At 43.0% G+C, this 19,549-nt stretch overlaps 1 protein-coding gene across 2 annotated transcripts in view; it reads right to left on the reverse strand.

Annotated features, from left to right (window-relative positions):
* Positions 1-19,549, reverse strand: part of PTGFRN (prostaglandin F2 receptor inhibitor) — a 98,582-nt gene that overhangs the window by 41,085 nt on the left and 37,948 nt on the right. The window contains exons 3-5 of one of the 2 annotated variants that reach the window (XM_030580813.1): positions 18,083-18,502; positions 10,972-11,355; positions 5,584-6,006 (exon numbers count right to left, since the gene is read on the reverse strand). In XM_030580813.1, coding sequence (XP_030436673.1) covers positions 5,584-6,006; positions 10,972-11,355; positions 18,083-18,502 — 1,227 coding nt within the window. The remainder of the gene's footprint in view (positions 1-5,583; positions 6,007-10,971; positions 11,356-18,082; positions 18,503-19,549) is intronic. The other variant, XM_030580822.1, reaches the window with a different exon arrangement.

Below are 19,549 nucleotides of genomic sequence, written 5' to 3' on the forward strand. Positions count from 1 at the left end.
GTTATAAGGGAGGGAGAGTTTAGAAACAAAGGGGAAAAAAAGCACTATTCCACCAATCCCCACCCTGACAAAAAACAGAAAAAAGGGATATTGTAGCTAAAACAGATGTTCTGACAGGACTGGCGTTCAATGCAGTTACCTTTAAAATCATTTTAGTTGCCTTAAGTTACACTACCTCACTATTTGCACTATCCCCCCTCTAAGTGGTGCTGCAAACACCAAGGTACTGTTAACTAAGGCAAATTGGAAGGTTAAAAGTAAGGGTAATCACTATACAAGCATCTCCAATGCACAGTCTACAAGTGAAGAGTATCAACTCCTAATTCTCGTGAATCTGTCCTACACTAGCAAGTATCAAGAAAAGCTGTGAAAGGGTCACAATTTTTTTTCACTTCTATTTTCAGTTATTTCTGAAGCACAAGAATCATGCAGCTTCTGCTCACAATGTAAACCCGGGTGATTGCTGCATGGGACTTCAGGCCAGGGCCAGTTCCAGGCACCAGCACAGCAAGCACGTGCTTGGGGCAGCCAACGGAAAGGGACGGCATGTCCGGCTCTTTGGTGGCAATTTGGCAGCGGGCCCCTCAATCCCTCTTGGAGGGAAGGACCTGCCTCCGAATAGCCACCGAAGAATGAAGCAGCGGTAGTAGAGCTGCAAGTTCCCCTATCGCAACTTCCCTCCCATACACACCGCTTGGGGCGGCAAAAACGCTGAAGCCAGCCCTGCTTCGGGCCAAGAAAAAAAATCAATTAATTTTAGGCCATATATTTAGATTTTATATAAGAAATGGAGGGTTTTATAAGGCCTGATAGTGTTTGTAGAACATGTGGATGTCTACAGAACAATATAATTGAAAGGAGAAGTTCTCTCTTATTCGAACATTCCCATACAGTGCTGCAAACTTAAATTCAACAGCATTGGATCAGGCATGACATCCAGACCAGCCTGGAATCTCCATGCAAGCAGACAACTTTGTTTATACGCAAGCAACTGTGATGAAAGTAGCAAATCTCACTGTCAGATTTCTTCGGTATTAAATAACCTCAGGTACCATTAGTAGCATGTTTGTTTGTTTACATAAAAGTTATGTTCCGTGTTGAAATAAAAATAAACAAAAAAGTGAAGTGACGTTAGATCTAGCCAAGATGGCTTCAAAACAAACAGAAGAACTTTACACAGACTATGTCAGAAACCAGTCATGACGTATTTTAATGACTGGCTGTATCTGCAAAGCTGAGCAAGCAGAAAAGCCTTTAAGCTATATCGGTCTCCTGAGAATGAACAAGGTGGATTAACAATCATACATTAATGGACAAACAAGACAGTTACTGCATAAGACAAGCCAAAAGAAGAGTCCTCAATCTCTACATGTGGCTTTTACATTTCAAGCAAGCAACTGCACACCCATGAATCCCAATGGATCCATGAATGCAGTACAAAGTCTTCCCTCCTTTCTGTAAAGCATGGACAGACACTGGTCTTTCCCAAACTGCGGTGACTCTCAGGCCTGGTCTACACTACGCATTTATACCAATTTTAGCAGAGTTAAACCGATTTAACCCTGCACCCGTCCGCACAACGAGGCCCTTTATATCGATATAAAGGGCTCTTTAAACCGGTTTCTGTACTCCTCCCCGACGAGAGGAGTAGCGCTGAAATCGGTATTACCATATCGGATTAGGGTTAGTGTGGCTGCAAATAGACGGTATTGGCCTCCGGGCGGTATCCCACAGTACAACACTGTGACCGCTCTGGAAAGCAATCTGAACTCGGATGCACTGGCCAGGTAGACAGGAAAAGCCCCACGAACTTTTGAATTACATTTCCTGTTTGCCCAGCGTGGAGCTCTGATCAGCACGGGTGGCGATGCAGTCCCAAATCCAAAAAAAGCTCCAGCATGGATCGTACGGAAGATACTGGATCTGATCGCTGTATGGAGAGACAAATCTGTTCTATCAGACCTCCGTTACAGAAGACGAAATGACAAAGCATTTTTAAAAAATCTCCAGGCTATGATACAGAGTCCACAGCACAGTGCTGTGTGACAAGCGCAACGGAAAGCCAAAGAATCAAATGGAGCTCATGGAGGAAGGGATGGGGGAATGAGGACTCCAGCTATCCCACAGTCCCTGCAGTCTCCAAAAAGCATTTGCATTCTTGGCTGAGCTCCCAATGCCTGTAGAGTCAAACACATTGTCCGGGGTGGTTCAGGGTATATCTCGTCAATTTACTCCCCCTCTCCCCCCGTGAAAGGGGAAAAAATCGTTTTTTGACTTTTTTCAGTGTCACTGTATGTCTACTGCATGCTGCTGGTAGACACGGTGCTGGGGCAATGAACAGCAGCATCCTCTCCCCTCCCTTCCCTGGTGGCAGACGGTACAGTGCAGTAGGACTGGTAGCCATCCTCGTTATCAGCCCATGAGTGCTCCTGTCTGGCCTCAGGTCAGGTCGGCCGGGGGCGCCTAGGTAAAAATAGGAATGACTCCCTGTTATTCCCAGCAGATGGTACAGAACGGCTGGTAACCGTCCTCATCATAGCAACTAGGGGCTGAACTCCATCAGCCCCCCCCCCCCCCTTCATGTCTAAAGGAAAGATTCTGTACTACCTGGACTATCATAGCAGCGGGATGCTGGGCTCCTCTCCCCTCCACCATTTAATGTCCTGCCTGGACTATCATAGCAGCTGGAGGCTGCCTCCCCCTCATTTTATCTCACTAAAAAGCCAGAGTTTCTTATTCCTGCATTCTTTATTACTTCATCACACAAATGGGAGGACCCTGCAATGGTAGCCCAGAAGGGTTGGGGGAGAAGGGAAGCAATGGGTGGGGTTGTTGCAGGGACACCCCCTAGAATGGCATGCAGCTCATCATTTCTGTGGGATCTGACACGGAGCAACTGTGCTCTCTGATACACTGGTTCTCTAGTACACTTGCCCCATATTCTAGGCAGGACTGACTATTTTTAGATACAACATAAAGGAGGGAATGACCCGGGGGGTCATTCCCATTTTTGTTTTTGCGCCCCCAGCCGACCTCAGCGAAGGTCAGCCAGGAGCACCCATGACAGCAGCAGATGGTACAGAACAACTGGTAACCATCTCTGCTACCTTGCAAAGGCAAATGAATGCTGCTGTGTAGCACTGCAGTACCACCTCTGTCGAGGCATCTAGTACACATATAGTGACAAAAGGCAAAACGGGCTCCATGGTTGCCATACTATGGCATCTGCCAGTGCAAGCCAGGGGAAAAGGGCGTGAAATTATTGTCTGCCGTTGCTTTCACGGAGGAAGGAATGAGTGACGACATTTACCCAGAATCACCCACAACACTGTTTTTGCACCATCGTGCATTAGGATCTCAACCCAGAATTCCAATGGGCGGGGGCGACTGCGGGAACTATGGGATAGCTACCCACAGTGCAACGCTCCAGAAATCGACACTAACCTTGGTACATGGATGCACACCACCGAATTATTGTGCTTTGTGTGGCCGCGCGCACTTGACTTTATACAATCTGTTTTACAAAACCGGTTTATGTAAAATCGGAATAATTCTGTAGTGTAGATGTACCCTCAAATTCACTCAGTGTTGCACTAGCACAGGGTAGCATTGCTAACCGTGAGAGAATCTCAGAAAAACTGCAGTGAAGGCACAAGCTGTATTTAGAACAGGCCAACTTTTGGCTTCCAAGGGGACATGCAAAAGGTTCTCTCTTTAGGCAAGCACACAGGAGGTAGGCTTCCCTCTTTTTATTAGGCTTGGGAACAGCCAGGAACTCAAAATCACAACAGATTCTTGTTAAACCAATTAGCACAAGGAACAGAAAAGCATGCGGCAGCGTAACGCTTTTGTGGCTGCTGACTACAATGTTGGTGCACTTCAGGCCCCACTCTTTTCCAGTAAATGTCTCATTTAGAAAACCCTCTGACACTTGGGCTACAATAGTTACACTTGCATATCAGTGAACATTGCAAAACTAGCAGAAAGTTTGGAAGAGTACCAGAAACTGGAATTTTACACCTGCCACAATTTTTTCCACAGAAATTAACATGGACAAAGACATCTCATAGCTCCAGGTTGCCTCAGCTGAACAGAAGACTGTTATACATGGCACACATACATGCTGCATGTTGTGGCATACAGCTTAGTTTCCTGGGGGCAACATCCCTTGTACAACAAAAGCAGGTTCTCTTCATCAGATGTTTCTATTAACATGGTGCTTGGTATTTCTGTTTGTACCTACTAGTGATCAGACTGAGTGCCTGTCATATTAATGATTGGACTGACTGCCATGTGAGGTCTTTCCTATGAAAGAAATCACATCACTGCTGGAGAAGCAAGCTTCAGAGAAACATTGTAACTTGTCTGATCTTGCAGGGATTTAACCTCTCCATTCCCAGGCCAAGTTACAAATCGTGCTTTGAACGTTATGCATGATTCTTATAGATCTTCTCTTTGCTGGAGCTGAATCACTGTAGGGATTCCCTTTGGTCCCTCTCTAGTCTGAGGCTGTGACCTGAGCTGTTTTAAACTGGTTCAAGCTAGCTGGGTTTTAGACATGGCTTTGCCAATCAAGGGTGGAGGGGACCAGACTGTTTAAACAAATATATTTTTCAAGATGCACACATTAAACAAAGAGAAAGTTTATAAAAGCCTTTTGCTTAAATGCTATGTTCTAGTCTAATCCCCCACTCAGTGACCCTATATCTAAACTGGAACACTGTTAAACCTCTGTTTTAAACATATTTTGGACCGACCCAAAAGTACCCAGTTAGACGGAGTCAGCCTGAACCCATTTTAAACTGTTTTTTAGAATTGGCTGAGGTAATTTTTTTTAGCCCCCCGCGTAGATGGGGCCTCAGTTATGAACAGTCAAAGTCTTGCCCAGCTCTAAATGGAGTTTCAGCACTGTATGGCTCTCACACTTAGCAATTATTTTTCAAAAGCCAGTTCCTTGCATGCCTGCAAGTTTCTCTGTGGTGCCTTCTTAAAGACAACACCTACAGGTAAAGGATGGGGAGAAGACTACAGTTTCCAGGCTGTAAGCCTGTCAAGGCATGGACTGTCTTCATTTTGGGCCTTACAAAGTATCAAGCACAGGTTACCAGCTTAACAATAAAGGCATTACAGAGGCAGAGAGAATGTCCCAGTTGTTGGCAACGAGATGCATCCTGGAAAAATCTTTACGTGGGAGCTAAAGATCCTGACCGCTTGTGCTTTGTGTACAATGACATTTTTTTGAATAGAAAGCACAATAACCTCAGTGCTCTGGCCTGATTCCAGTTCTGAAAGTTACATTCTGCCTTCCTAAATTCCCACTGCAGTTTGATGGATACACTTTTATTCTTCACTTCCTTTCCAAAACACTGCATGATACTGTTAGTACCATTAAGTAGTTGCTCACTTTCACTCCAGAAGGGGCTACAATTCTGTAGTGGATGAAACAAATCCTAAATGTATATATATGTAGCTTCCAAAACCCACTGGAATACTTCTGGCTGGCAGGTGCTATAAAAGAGAAAGCTAAGAAATCAGCAGCTACCAGCAGCAGGAGATTTAAACCAGTAAGTGTGAAATACCTACCTTGGGTAGCCCAGAAAACACTGACCGGCGTGGAAATCACATCCTTGGTCTTTACCCAGTTGTTGTGGTGCCAGCCCCAGGCAGAGACTATACAGTAATAATCTCCTCTGTCTGCTTCAGAGGTCCACTTGATTCGTAAACTGAAAGTATCCACGGCCTGTTTAGAGAAAATTATTTCCCCATTCTGGATCCTCTCTCTGCTCTTATTCCCAACCAGCAGCGTCCAGTCTGCATCCATAGCAGCAAGAAGTTCATCTGTCACAACAGCGTCACTGCGCAGGTGCATTCTGTAGTACCAGGAGACCGTAAAACGTAACTTTGCTTCTGTGTTCTGTGCATTCATGATCCTGCACTCCAGTTCTGTGGGGTCGTCTGAAAATTTAGGTGTTTTAGAAGCATTCAGAACTATCTGGTAGTCCAGCTCTGCAAGGGAATTGGGAAAGTAGGAAGAAAGCCAAGAGAACATGTTAAAAGTAGCAAGTAAAAAGCAAACACTCCAACATAACAGTGAAAACCAAGTGTAGTCCTGATATCTGGAGCTATCAAACATGACACACAAAAAGCATGTGGGCTAAATATAGAAGACTTGTGAAATCAGGGGATTGGGAACCTGGATTCCGGCTCTGCCATAGATTTGTGTGACCATCAGCAAGTCCCAGAGACCAAAATTTTCATAAGTGGCCTTTTATTTAGACATCCAATTTACTTGTTGAGCTTGATTTTCAGCTCTTATGGACTTTAGCTGGAGTTGCCAGAGTCCAGCACTTCAGAAAATCAGGTCCAAAGCCTCTCAAGGTGATGAGGCATTTGAGAAATAATGTTTCCTTTCCTGGCCTGTTCGCCAACATCCAAGTGTGCAGGTTTCAGTCTCAGATTTTAAATAATCTTCTGTGTGTTTCCTAAGAGAGCTCAGGACACTTCATTCTCAAGTTGCAAACTGACTGAGACTAGTGACACCCCATCTCCTCTCCCTGTCCAGGATAAAACGGCCATTCCCAGACACCACCCCATCCCAGTTACTGTCTCACACCCCACAGATCCCCAATACCAACTCCTGCCTTGGCCCTGGACAACGCCAACACCTTGTCAAGGTCAACTCCAGCAAGCATCCTCGAACGTTTAGCTGGTTAATATGATAACCAAGGATGCATGTACCAAAAGCAATTTTGAGCTTGAACTGTGAAGTGGTACAACCCATATGGAGCTGGAATCTCTCCAAGTTCACAGCTTAAGAGCTGAGCGGCTGAATCTAAGGTTGGAGAAGATGGTTGTCCTGACCCAGGATATGATGAGACAAGGTTGCATGACTTTGTTCTCTACTAGATTACAGAGACAGCAGACTACAGGCTTGTGAACTGAGATACTATGGTAAGAATCTCTCAGCACTGAATTTTAGTTATGCAAATAAGTGCTTTCTACTAATAAGACAAGACTTATTTTTCCTGTATTACTTTTTTTTTTTAATGTTACTTGAAAAACATCAAACGTCCTACTGTTTTCTGACTAAATATCGCAACATTTTGTTTTTGTTTTCAACAAACTTATTCTTTATTCCTTTATCTTGTGGTTGATGTATTAATCTCAGAAATAGAATTGTCTATAATTGGGACAGAGAAGAAAATGTAAGTCTAAAATGTAGCCAGCTCTGAAACATGGCACTAGAACACGTTAGTGGAAACGCTTGGAGATAAGTCCTAGTGCCTTTTCTCTCCAGGTGCACTAATAGTCTCTGGGAGCATTTGATAGTGCAATTCCACTTAATCTGGCTACATCTACACTGGAAATCTTAAGCGAATCTCCTGCAGTTGCTATCGCTAGTGCAGCTTCATCAGTGCTAGCAACCATGGGAGCACTAGTGTAGACTAGACATCAGTTGTTTTAATCATTGGTTTTTACAGGATTAGATGACAAGGGTAAAAATGCAAGAAGCTAGTTTACACTACTGCCTTCATGGTTGCTAGCACCAGCAATGGTGGGAAATTTCCCTAAAATTCCCAGTATAAATAAGGCCTAAAAAAATAATCCTTAAGAGAACTAAATCCCCACAGATCCAAGACAGCTAGACCACTCCTCAGATCCTATTTACACACAGCAATAGTCTTGCAAACTGAAGACATGAAACTGAAGGACAAGTTACTCAAACCATACTGCAGTAATCTGACCCCTTCAAAGCCAGAGTGGCTACAATTCAAGAGTGGTAGCTACAGAAGGTTGTGTCCTGTGACTGCTTTAGCAGCTTGGTACAAAGATGAGAAGAGTTTGAAGGCTGAAATTCTTCTCAGGCTGGGAACAGGATGAGAAAGAGCTGAAAGAAACAATTTTCATCTAATCACTTTGATATTAGTATTAATTATTAATTATTATTATTGAGAAGGAAGGAAGGATTGCTAGGGAGAGTTTTGGCTTTGACAGCACCACTCTGGCTAGGCACATCACACTGACAGACAATCTCAGACAGAGGATTTAAAAGGAATAAAAGGCTCCCTGGATAAGCCTCATTCCTCCACTCTGTCAGCTGTCAACGAACAGCCTCACTGACAGTTCAGTAACTTAATACCGCCTTAGCACTGAACTTCAATCAAGGAGGAGGGGGTTAGTGGTGAGTTTAGGATGCAGTTTAGAACCTCACATGCCGAGAACTCTTCTCCCACCCCCTCACAGCCCTAGGCAGCAGTTATCATCTGAGGAGTAGCTTTTATACACTCCTGCACCTCAGCCAAGCGGTGAGAGAAAGGACAGGAAATTTCCGCCAGCCTAAGCGATGCTTCAGACCAGAGACAAAGTCTCTGCAGACCTTCTGCAGCCAGGTTTTGAAGCCCAGCAGTGTGACAGGAAGTTGGGAATGGCCAGATGATAGTTTGAAAGGAAGAAGGGGACCAGCACAGGATAGCAATGGCATTCATCTCTTAAAGCATATTGGGAACATTTTTAAAATGTTAATGGCTAATTTATTGTTTTGGAAATGCCAACAAGTATGCCTATTCTCCCTACAATGCATGTGGGAAATAAAGAGTAACTCAAAGAGGTCTCAATGGGATCATCAGCCTCGAGACTTGGCCATTCACTTCTGAGTACCTGGGTTCAGACCCTAATTTAGGATTGTTGGCCTCCATTTAATCCTCAGACCGGCACCACGGTTTGGCATTACTGCCAGTGTCTGATCAGGAATGGCTCTGAACTGGAATAGTAGGAGGCTTCAAGCCACAACTGAGTGCACTGGCAGAACTGGGGGGAGTGGGGTAATTTGCACATCAGCCTGGGCACTAACTGGAACTAGGCTCATTTAACTCTGAAAGATAATCAGTACTTTCTGGATTTTAGCATACAGAGTGGGTAGAAATGTCCCCTCTCCCCATCTGGGTTTGAAATGCTGTCAAAAGTAATTTAGATCCTAAATGCAAAAGTCAAATAAAGAAATTGTTTTAATCATTCGTTGAGAGGTTGACATGTCATGGCAAACTGAAAAATACAGCTCATTAGAAATTCTGCTTAGGTTTGGTTTTCTGGATCACTCCAGTGTGACTGTTTGCTTCTCAGGATATTTGCATAAAAACAGGATCTTTGTAGCTTAAGAGTTCAGCCAGGGTAATGCAGAGCAAGAGCTGGTTAACTCACCATCTTTGGTGTAGGCAAGACACAGTGGAATATCAACCTAATAACACATTCACCTCTGAGCGTGGGGAGAACACTATCCTGCTCCTGCAGCTGAAGTGGACTAGATGAGCCTACTACGTCTTTTCCGTCTCCAGCTTCTATAATTCTACATCATAATCCTGTCCACAAGAGTTAACACCTTCTTGTCAACTGTCTGTAATGGGCCACTCTCTTATCACTTCAAAAATTATTTTTCCTCTCTTGGTATCCTGCTGTTAATTGATCTTGTTAGACTGACCTCACACTTGGTAAAGCAACCCCTATCCTTTCAAGTATTTATACCTGCTCCTGTATTTTCCACTTCATGCACCTGATGAAGTGGGTTCTAGCCCACGAAAACTTATGCCAAATAAATTTGTTAGTCTCTAAGGTGCCACAAGGACTCCTCGTTGTTTTTGCTGATACACACTAACACGGCTACCACTCTGAAACTTGACATCACAGATGTAATTCAAGGATTTTTAACATACCATCTGAACTGGAAGACATGACTTACTCTTAAGTGACACACGGTATGACTTTTGACTTATAAAACAAGTCCCTTGATGTCACATAGCAGGGGTGAGCCTGAGAAGGAGCCAGAATTTTCTAATGTACATTGCCAAAGAGCCACAGTAATATGTCAGCAGCCTCCCATCCACTAACACCACCCCTGACCGCCTCCTACCCACTGGCAGCTGGGCTGCGCCTCCCTCTCACTCTACCTCCCGATCAGCTGTATCGTGGCATGCAGGAGGCGGAGGGGAGAGAGAGGAGTGAAGACACAGCAAACTCAGGGAACGGGTGGAGTGGGGGCAGGGCCTGTGGCAGAGCCAGGGGTTGAGCAGTGAGCACCCCCCCGGCGCATTAGAAAGTTGGTGCCTGTAGCTCCAGCCCGGAGTTGGTGCCTATACAAGGAGCCACATATTAACTTCTGAAGAGCCACATGTGTCTCCGGAGCCATAGGTCAGCCACCCTGTCATATGGTATTAAGGGTCTCTATAATAAAATAATATAGGGGAGACCACTAAAAAGTAATATAAGATCAGTAAATTTATGACTGGATTAGACACGTGTGGTTAGTGCGTGGAGCCACGAGAAGTTACTGTACAAAGATTGCCTGGCTTGGTAGGCCTGTGTACAGCCAAAGACACAATTCTTTGTATATTTCTAAGTTTAAAATTAGAAAAATTTACTCATTTATAAAATCTTAAAACTTATTTACAGTGAATAGAAAATTCTGCTAGTCCAGGGAAACTTACATTAAATGGTCACCTGCAAACAAATACCATCCGTCTGAATATTGAGGCATTCAGTGAGTGCAGTATAAAAACTTTTACAGAACAGATTACAAAGTCACACTTATGGAACAACCGGTCATAAAAGAATAAATACAACCGTTCCCATAGGGACTTTATCAATCTACCAAAGGTGTGGAAGCTCCAAAGTTCACCAGTTTACATAGATTGTAGTACAAGGCCTTTAGGCTCCTGCAAATCTCCAGCATGCCTCTCTTTCCTAAAATACATGACAACAGAGGCCAGAAGAGGAGAGTGGGTGTGAATGGATCTGTATCGCAAGGGACATGGATAAAAAGACCCTGGCGCAGGAACATTTTTCCATATCTGTGGTCAATAGGATAGTGGGGTGGCCAGAACAGACCCTGTAATGTCTGCCTTGCACACTCTACAGTGGAGTTGAACTCAGGAAAAGAATGGCTCATTATCTGTTGAGCCTCAGGATGGAGCCACTCACCTAATGCTGTCACCACCACGCTGACTAGTGAAGAGGTCTTCTCCACCACTTTGTGCCAGCTCCCATTGTGCTGTGGCACCCAGACAGCTGCGTGGCAGAAATAGTAGCCAGAGTCTTCCACACCCACATCACGCATTAGCAGGTGATAGGAATTTCTATCCACGTGACTCAGGCTGATGAGGGGAGAGTCGCTGACCACAGAATCACGGTCCACACTCAACAAAACCTGGGCATCTGACAAGGTATCATTGTGTGACTCACTGAAGTACCACGTCACCTGAGCTTGGAAGATGCCACTTCTGTCTGTTGTGATGTTGCAGGTTAGGTCCAGGGAGCCCCTTTCAGTCACAGACATGTTGCTTGTGGCAATAAGCACATCCAGAACTTGAATATTAAAAAACAAGACAAGTGTTAGTTTCAAGAGTTTGTCTCAAACTATTTAGTGCCTAATGCTCTGATACTGTAAGTTCTCAAGTAACTTCAGCTCTCTGCTTTCAGTGCTTAGTGACTTGACTGCAGGTTTGTACCGATCTAAAAAAGTTACGAACTATCAGTGTGTATAGGAGTTAGGACATGGGAGGGAGAAATCAAGACTTGAGTTTTTAATCCCAGCTTTCCAACATCCTTCCTGTCTGTGTTTAGGCAAGGAACAACCTCTGCACTTGCTTCCCCATGAGAAAAATGGGAATAATATTCCTTTATCTTACAGACGAGCTAAGACACATGGGGCCTAACTCACAGAAGGCAGAATTCCTATTGAAGTGCACCTATTTATATCAGAGCTGAATTTAGTTTCTATCTAAACAATTCTGAGCTCTGATGACCAAAATAAATAAGTAAATAAATAAATAAGTAAAAATAAAAAAGAGAAAAAAAAAGCAGCAGCAGCAGCTACAGAAAGTTACGTGTGACTTAATGCAAGCATCCATGGCCAAGTCTTGAACTCCTGACTCACCTTAATAGGGTTGCCAAGACCAGAAATGAAAGTGCACAGAGGACAATGATAGTTCCATAGACTGGTGCTTCTTCACATACTACAGTGTCCAACATACACTACAGATTTTACAGCAATGCAAATAGCTACTCAGTGTTGTTGTCGCTATGTCAGTCCCAGGATATTAGAGAGAGAAGGTAGGTGAGCTAATATAATTTATTGGACCAACTTCTGCTAGTGAGAGATACAAGCTTTCAAGCTACACAGAGCTCTTCTTCAGCTCTGGCAAACTTAGAGCATTTAAAAGGTTCCTCTCCTGGCCAGTGGTTGTACTCAGTCCACAGAACTCATGGTCACAGCCAGCATTCACGGAGGACCTTTGTGATCAGTAGGCTGGAAAGCTGGTGACAGCATCAATTTAGTTTAGTTTAACTTAGGGCTGTTGATAATCACGCGAGTTAACTGTGAGTAAACAAAAAAAATTGATCACAATTAATCACGATTCTAATTGCACTGTTAAACAATAGAATATCAATTGAAATTTATTAAATATTTTGGATGTTTTTCTACATTTTCTAATTTATTGATTTCAGTTACAACACAGAATACAAAGTGTACAGTACTCACTTTGTATTACTTTTATTATAAATATTTGCACAGTAAAAAAGATAAACAAAAGAAATAGTATTTTTCAATTCATCTCATACAAGTATCATAGTGCAATCTCTTTATCATGAAAGCACAACTTACAAATGTAGATTTTTTTTTTTTGGTTACATAACTGCACTCAAACACGAAACAATGTAAAACTTTAGAGCCTACAAGTCCATTCAGTCCCACTTCTTGTTCAGCCAAATGCTCAGACAAATAACTTTGTTTATGTTTGCAGGAGATAATGCTGCCTGCTTCTTATTTACAACATCACCAGAAAGTGAGAACAGATGTTCGTATACCACTTTTGTAGCCAGCATTGCAAGGTATTTACATGACAGATATGCTAAACATTTGTATGCCCCTTCGTGCTTTGGTCACCATTCCAGAGGACATGCTTCCATGCTGATGATGCTCTTTAAAAAAAAAATAAAGTGTTACTTAAATTTCTGACTGAACTCCTTGGAAGAGAACTGTATGTCTCCTACTCTGTTTTCCTCACACTCTGCCATGTATTTCATGTTATAACAGTCTCAGCATATGTTGTTTGTTTTAAGAACATTTTCGTTGCAGATTTGACAAGACAGAAAGAAGGTACCAATGTGAGATTTCTGAAGATAGCTACACCTACAGTCCCAAGATTTAAGAATCTGAAGTGCTTTCCAAAATCTGAGAGGAACAAGTTGCAGAACATGCTTTCAGAAGTGTTAAAAGAGCAACACACTAATTCGTAAACTACAGAACTTGAAATACCAAAAAAGAAAATCAGCTTTCTGCTGGTGGCACCTGACTCACATAATCAAAATGAACATGTGTTGGTCTGCACTGTTTTGCATCGTTATCAAGCAGAACCCGTCATTAGCATGGAAGCAGGTCCTATGGAATGGTGGTTGAAGCATGAAGGGACATAAGAATGTTTAGCACATCTGGGACATAAATACCTTGCAACACCAGCTACAAAAGTGCCAGACAATGCCTGTTCTTACTTTCTGGTGACATTGTAAATAAGAAGAGATCAGCATTATCTCCTGCAAATGTAAACAAACTTGTTTGTCTGAGCGATTGGCTGAACAAGTAGGAGGACTGTGTGGACTTGTGGGCTCTGAAGTTTTACATAGCTGCATTCAAAAATAAAACAATTTTTTTAACATAATTCTACATTTATAAGTTCAACTTTCATGATAAAGAGATTGCACTACAGTACTTGTATTAAGTGAACTGAAAAATACTATTTTTTTCATTTTTAAAATGCAAATATTTATAATAAAAATAAATATAAAGTGAGCATTGTACACTTTGTATTCGATGTTGTAATTAAAATTAATATATTTGAAAATGTGGAAAACATCCAAAAATATTAATATAAATAGTATTCTAGTATTAACAGTGTGATTAATCCCATAATTAATTGCTATTAATTTTAATTGTGTGATTAATCATGATTAAATTTTTTTAATTGCTTGACAGCCCTAGTTTAAATAATGAAAAGCATGCATTAGGAGGGACTTCCACATTTTTCATCTCCTATGCTTTGTTAACGAGTGCTATTATTTACCTCTTGCTGCAAGACTTCTCAGGTGTCTGCTACCTTGTTCCCTCTCCTTCATTTGTCAGGGGTAGGCAAACTATGGCACCCATGTCAAAGGCGGCACATGAGCTGATTTTCAGGGGCACTCACACTGTCCGTGTCCTGGCCACCAGTCTGGGGGGCTCTCCATTTTAATTTAATTTTAAATGAAGCTTCTTAAACATTTTAAAAACCTTATTTACTTTACAGACAACAGTTTTGTTATATATTATAGATTTACAGAAAGAGACCTTCTAAAAATGTTAAAATGTATTACCGGCACATGAAACCTTAAATTAGAGTAAATAAATGAAGACTCGGCACACCACTTCTGAAAGATTGCCAACCCCTGGTCTATTTATTTATTCACATTGTTTATGCACATGTCCAAGGACTGTTAGCGTACAAACAATAGCTCTGTCTGGTTGAACTAGCTCTAATCCCTGATTGGAGTCCTAAGGGACCTGAGGATCCCATGGACCCCAATCAAGGATTAGAGCCCAATTTTACTAGACCATGTACAAGCAAAGTTGCTACATGTTCCTTAACTGTGGCCACGTGTCCATCTCAGAAGGTGGCTGGGCATTTCTATGGTGGGTGAAGTGATTTCTGTCTATATGCTCATTCCTGTACATATTGTCTATCAGTTTGTAAAGCACTTACTCCTCTCACAGCTTACCACTGCATCTGACAGCACAGAAAAGTCAGAAGGCTCAATCTGACACCACATTACACCAGACTTGCAGAGTTGCAGTCACCTACATGCCCCAAGTACCTCCTCACAGCTGACTAACGGATCATTAGTTTTTCCTGTTATGATCATCATGATATGAGTAGAGAGGGCTAGTAAAACCTCCACAGTAATTCTGCAGGGCTGTAATAGACTAATATTACAACTCCACTGTAAGGTGAAGGGATCTTCCAACAAACGCACGTTATCTTCACACAAGCCATGGGAACTCAAACACTAGATTTATAAACCAAGAGATACTTTTGTAAGAGAGTCTCACCCCTCCCCACATTCCTGAGCTTCCTTTGTTCTACTATCACTGAAGTGCCTGAATGCCTCATTTAGGATTACAGGCCCATCATGCTAGGTGGTGCACTTAACCACAGAAAGAAGAGGAACTCCCTGTGCCCGAGATCTTAGAATCAAATTCAAAACAAGGCAAGCAAAAGTGACAAACAATAGAATGGAAGGTAGCAATAGGACAAGGTTAGCAGTAACCAATTCATGAAGATACACAGCTAGTCATGTGCAAAAATTAACGGCATATCAGTTTTGCAGGTTCAAACCTCCTTATTTACAGGAGCGACTGTAGTGTCCAGGATGGCCAAAATAGCCTGGAATAACTTTCATTCACCTTTATCTTTAATATGGAGGTACAATCTACAGAGACAACAGGACCTAGCATATAATGCTCTGCAAAGCCAAGCCGCCAGGCCACGTTGCATGATGATGGTATATACAGCATGTACAGGCAACACTTGGCCATCCTCCATTTTGTATACAGGGAGGAGGATGTGATCTACTCAACTTTATGCAATTTAGGACTGGCCTCATGCTCCTGACAAATTGCTATTGCTGCCATTGACCATGCTGAATTTAAAAGCCTACAATAAAATAAAAAATATCATCAAAAATGCATTCCCTGCTCATGCACAGTTGCTAATCCCTAGTGACTTCCCTTCACTCAACCACTGATTAAACCCCACCTACATAAACCAACTTCTCAAAAATTTATGAACTTGACAACACAATGCCAGAATTAGAGCCCTTACTCAGCATTGTACCCCAGGACTCTGGAGAGAGCATTTGAGAGCTTTCCTGTTTAGCAGACATACCCCAAGAGAAGAGGGAACAGATTGATCCAGCAGAGCTCACAACTAAGCCCCACCAACCGGAATTAGCTATCTAACCTTAAGTTCTGGGTTCTCTCTATGACAAAGGATTTCACATGGCAGAGGCGTTGGCTGCCAGAACACATTGTCACAGTTTAGCAGAACTGCACCTGTATTTCCTCTCACCAATCCAGCAAGGGCACCCCCTCTCAGGCTTCCAGCTCCCCAGCTGTTGCCTTTCTTGGGTGGAGACAAACACCTCACTTCCCTCTGACCAGGGAATTTCCATGCTGCCCAGCTCCCTGCCTACACTGTGTTATTCCCAGCACAAGCAGGCTGCCCAACCTCACCTATTTGCTTTCTCTTCAGAGACTGATAACAGAGGTATAAATGACCACACTGTTCTTCCTGTGCAAGCCTATTTTATTCTTAAGGTAAACTGCACTACAGGGAAAACACTAAAGAATCTACATGCATTGTGGTAAGCTCACCAGATAATCGCCCAACCCTAACGCAGCTTCTAGCAGCCTACTCCTTCCACACCCCATCCAGATTTTATGGTCACAAGTTAATCACAGCTTCAGCTCACAATCAGCACCCTCATAGCATCTTATATACAGCTCAGGGGTCTTAGAGCTGGAGTTTCCAGCAGCAGGTAGTTAGTGGACAATTGGTTTTCCTCCCCTGGTTGTAGTTTCAAAAGGGAGGATTCAAAGTGGATAATTTGCATTCTCCTCACACCGCCGCCCCCCCCCCCCCGTATTTTCTAGGAAATCTACTTTACACGCATTGTCCAAAAAAGTCTTTTGAAGTTCCTAACATTTATATTAGTCCAGTCCCTAGAAAAGTTACATACAATTCTACAGTAACACAAACAATTGCATTTTCAATACAATGGATCCCAAATGCACCAAACCTAACGAAACAAAGTTTAACTTAATTTAATAAAGTGTCTTAATTCCATGAGGTTTTTCAGGACATTGTCAGTCTGTCACACACACTTCCTAAAATACTATCACTCTCATATTTCTGAGGGGACATCATGCCTATTCTTCCACCAACTACTGTATGATAAGATGCATCACTATTACAACTCCCCCAACTCCACACTTTGGCAGGGCTAGCACAGTTACGTGCTCGGTGTATCTGTTCATGAAGTCTATGGGCAACAGATATTCAGATACTCACAGCCCAGCACCAGGAGTCTTCGTGTTTCCTAAACACATGTAATTTATAGTGCCTTACTCAGGTGTGCCACAGTGCTTAGAAATACTCCTTGCTAAACAGCTGCCAACATTACAGAGCAAGCAGTCCAATGGGTTGGGAGCAGCAAAATGAACACAAGCGGAGCTAAACAGTCATACTTTGAAAGGAGATCAGTCTTTACCCTGAAAATCTATATACAGCAAACACTACACACCTGCCACTGAAGCACAGACACCTCTGGGGAGAAGAGAGGCTGCTGTTTAACACCATAGGACAGAAAATAGAGTAAAAAGAGAGATGAATTTGGGGAGATAAAAATACAAGTACTCAAGTAGAAATGTCACCAAGACACAGTAACACTCTTGGGAGGTGCGACAGGAAATTAAACGACCATTAAGGGTGGGTCTCCAATGGAATAAAAGACCTGTGGCACAGCCATGACTGGCTTGAGTCAGGCTAGCAGGGCTCAGCATGCAGGGCTAAAGACTGCTGTGTAAATGTTTGAGCCCGAGGTCTGGGACCCCAAGTTGGGGGGGGGGGGAGTCCAGCCTAAGCCCAAATATCCACACAGCAAGTTTATAGTCTGGTGAGCCCAAGTCACCTGACCCACACCAGATGCGAGTGTTTAATTGCTGTGTAGACATACCATAAGTGATTGGAATCTGGATGTTATTCCTCATTGAAAAGACAGAGCCCTCAACAGCACATCTCCCCCAGCACTATGCTGAGGCCCTGTCTCAGCACTGACTCAAAAAGAAGAGAGCTACCAGTATCACCTCCTGCAGCAATCTAGGTTCTCCCAGGAGTACTGGCCCAGGCTCTCCCTGCTACATTTCTGCTCTCACAAGTTGTCATGGCTTAGGTGTGACATGGTTACAAGTCATAAGGAGACCCGTGCACCTGAAACTCACTAGTCTGTTGAAGTACCACGTTTGCTACTTCCACATTCTTCTCCTGGATCTTCTGCCAGGAACTATCTGCACCTTTCACCCACTCGCTCACAAGACACCTGTAGAGGCCCTCATCCATTGGCAGTGCCTGGGATACAGAGAGTCGGTAAATGTCATTTGCTACTGTGTCCAAGCGCACATCTCCACTCAGATAGCGCTCTTCATATTCCGGGCTGGGCTGGAACTTGCCCTCATATGTCAGGGAGAGGATTTCCTGCCAGGCTGGGCCATTCTTGAGCTCCCAAGTAACTTGCAGGTGAGTGTGTTCCGAGGAGATGGTGGAAGCTGAGCAGCGCAATTCAAATGAGTCTCCCTCAGACAGTTTGCGAGGTTTCGAGGACCGAGCTTTAGATCCACTCACAGTTAAGCCATCGGCAATCACTATTCAAAGAAGAAAATATTATAAAACACACAGAGTAATATATGAGAGTTTATGGAAATGGTAAGGAGAGGAGATGGGAAATGCTGTTGGCTGACTGACCCAACTATGCAATTATACTGAACTCTCACAACAGGTCTTAGACAATCACTTATCTCCCCCACAACCTTCCTGCCCTCTCAAAAAACAAAGTCACATTAAACCCCAGGTATTTTATCAGAGCAAGCCACTCACTTCAGGAATCAGGAATGAAGTCTTTAATTTTATCATCACCCCTTTCTCTCTAGTTCTGCTCTCTAGGGCAAGACCAAGGCAACACAATTCTAATCTATTGTACATCCCCATGGAAGGGCCTAACTGTTTTTGTAGTATTCAGAAAAGAAACACCAAGGGGAAAAAACTCCTTTTCTATCATCAAAGGAGATAAGCCAGGATGTTGCTGCTGAAGGAACACAGCATGTTGTCTAGAAAAAGGGAAACTATTCCTACCTCACTGGGAAACTCCTTGATGACATTACCTCAGCTACAAAATATCCTCCATCACCACTCTTATTTCCTAAGTTATCCTCCCTGCCTCAACATCAACCAATATTTTACCACGGGTTGTGGTGGATTCTCCACCACTGACCATTTTAAAATCAGGATTGGATGTTGTTCTGAAAGCTCTGCTCTATGAATTATTTTGGAGAAGTTCTGTGGCCCGTTTTATACAGGAGGTCAGACTAGATGACCACAATGGTCCCTTGGAATCTACGAATCTGGAAAGACTGTAAATTTGCAGCATCCTGGACTCTAAGAACAAATAATTTTTAGTTTGTTATTGGTTTTTGGCAGTTGGTAATATGAAAAAGTTTGGTGGCATTTACAATAATGTGCCTCCTTCGCCTCTTTATCTCACTTCCTTCTGCTGTTGCCACCACTTGTAGGGCATATTTTTGAAGGGTGGCTTTAGGAAAGGACCTGGAGGGAGGGGGAACCACATACAGATAACTAGTAACAGGAATTTAGACAAAATGGGGCTATGCCTATTCTCAGGACTGTATAGATGT

Source organism: Gopherus evgoodei, chromosome 1 (assembly GCF_007399415.2).
Source record: "Gopherus evgoodei ecotype Sinaloan lineage chromosome 1, rGopEvg1_v1.p, whole genome shotgun sequence".
Lineage (NCBI taxonomy): Eukaryota > Metazoa > Chordata > Testudines > Testudinidae > Gopherus > Gopherus evgoodei.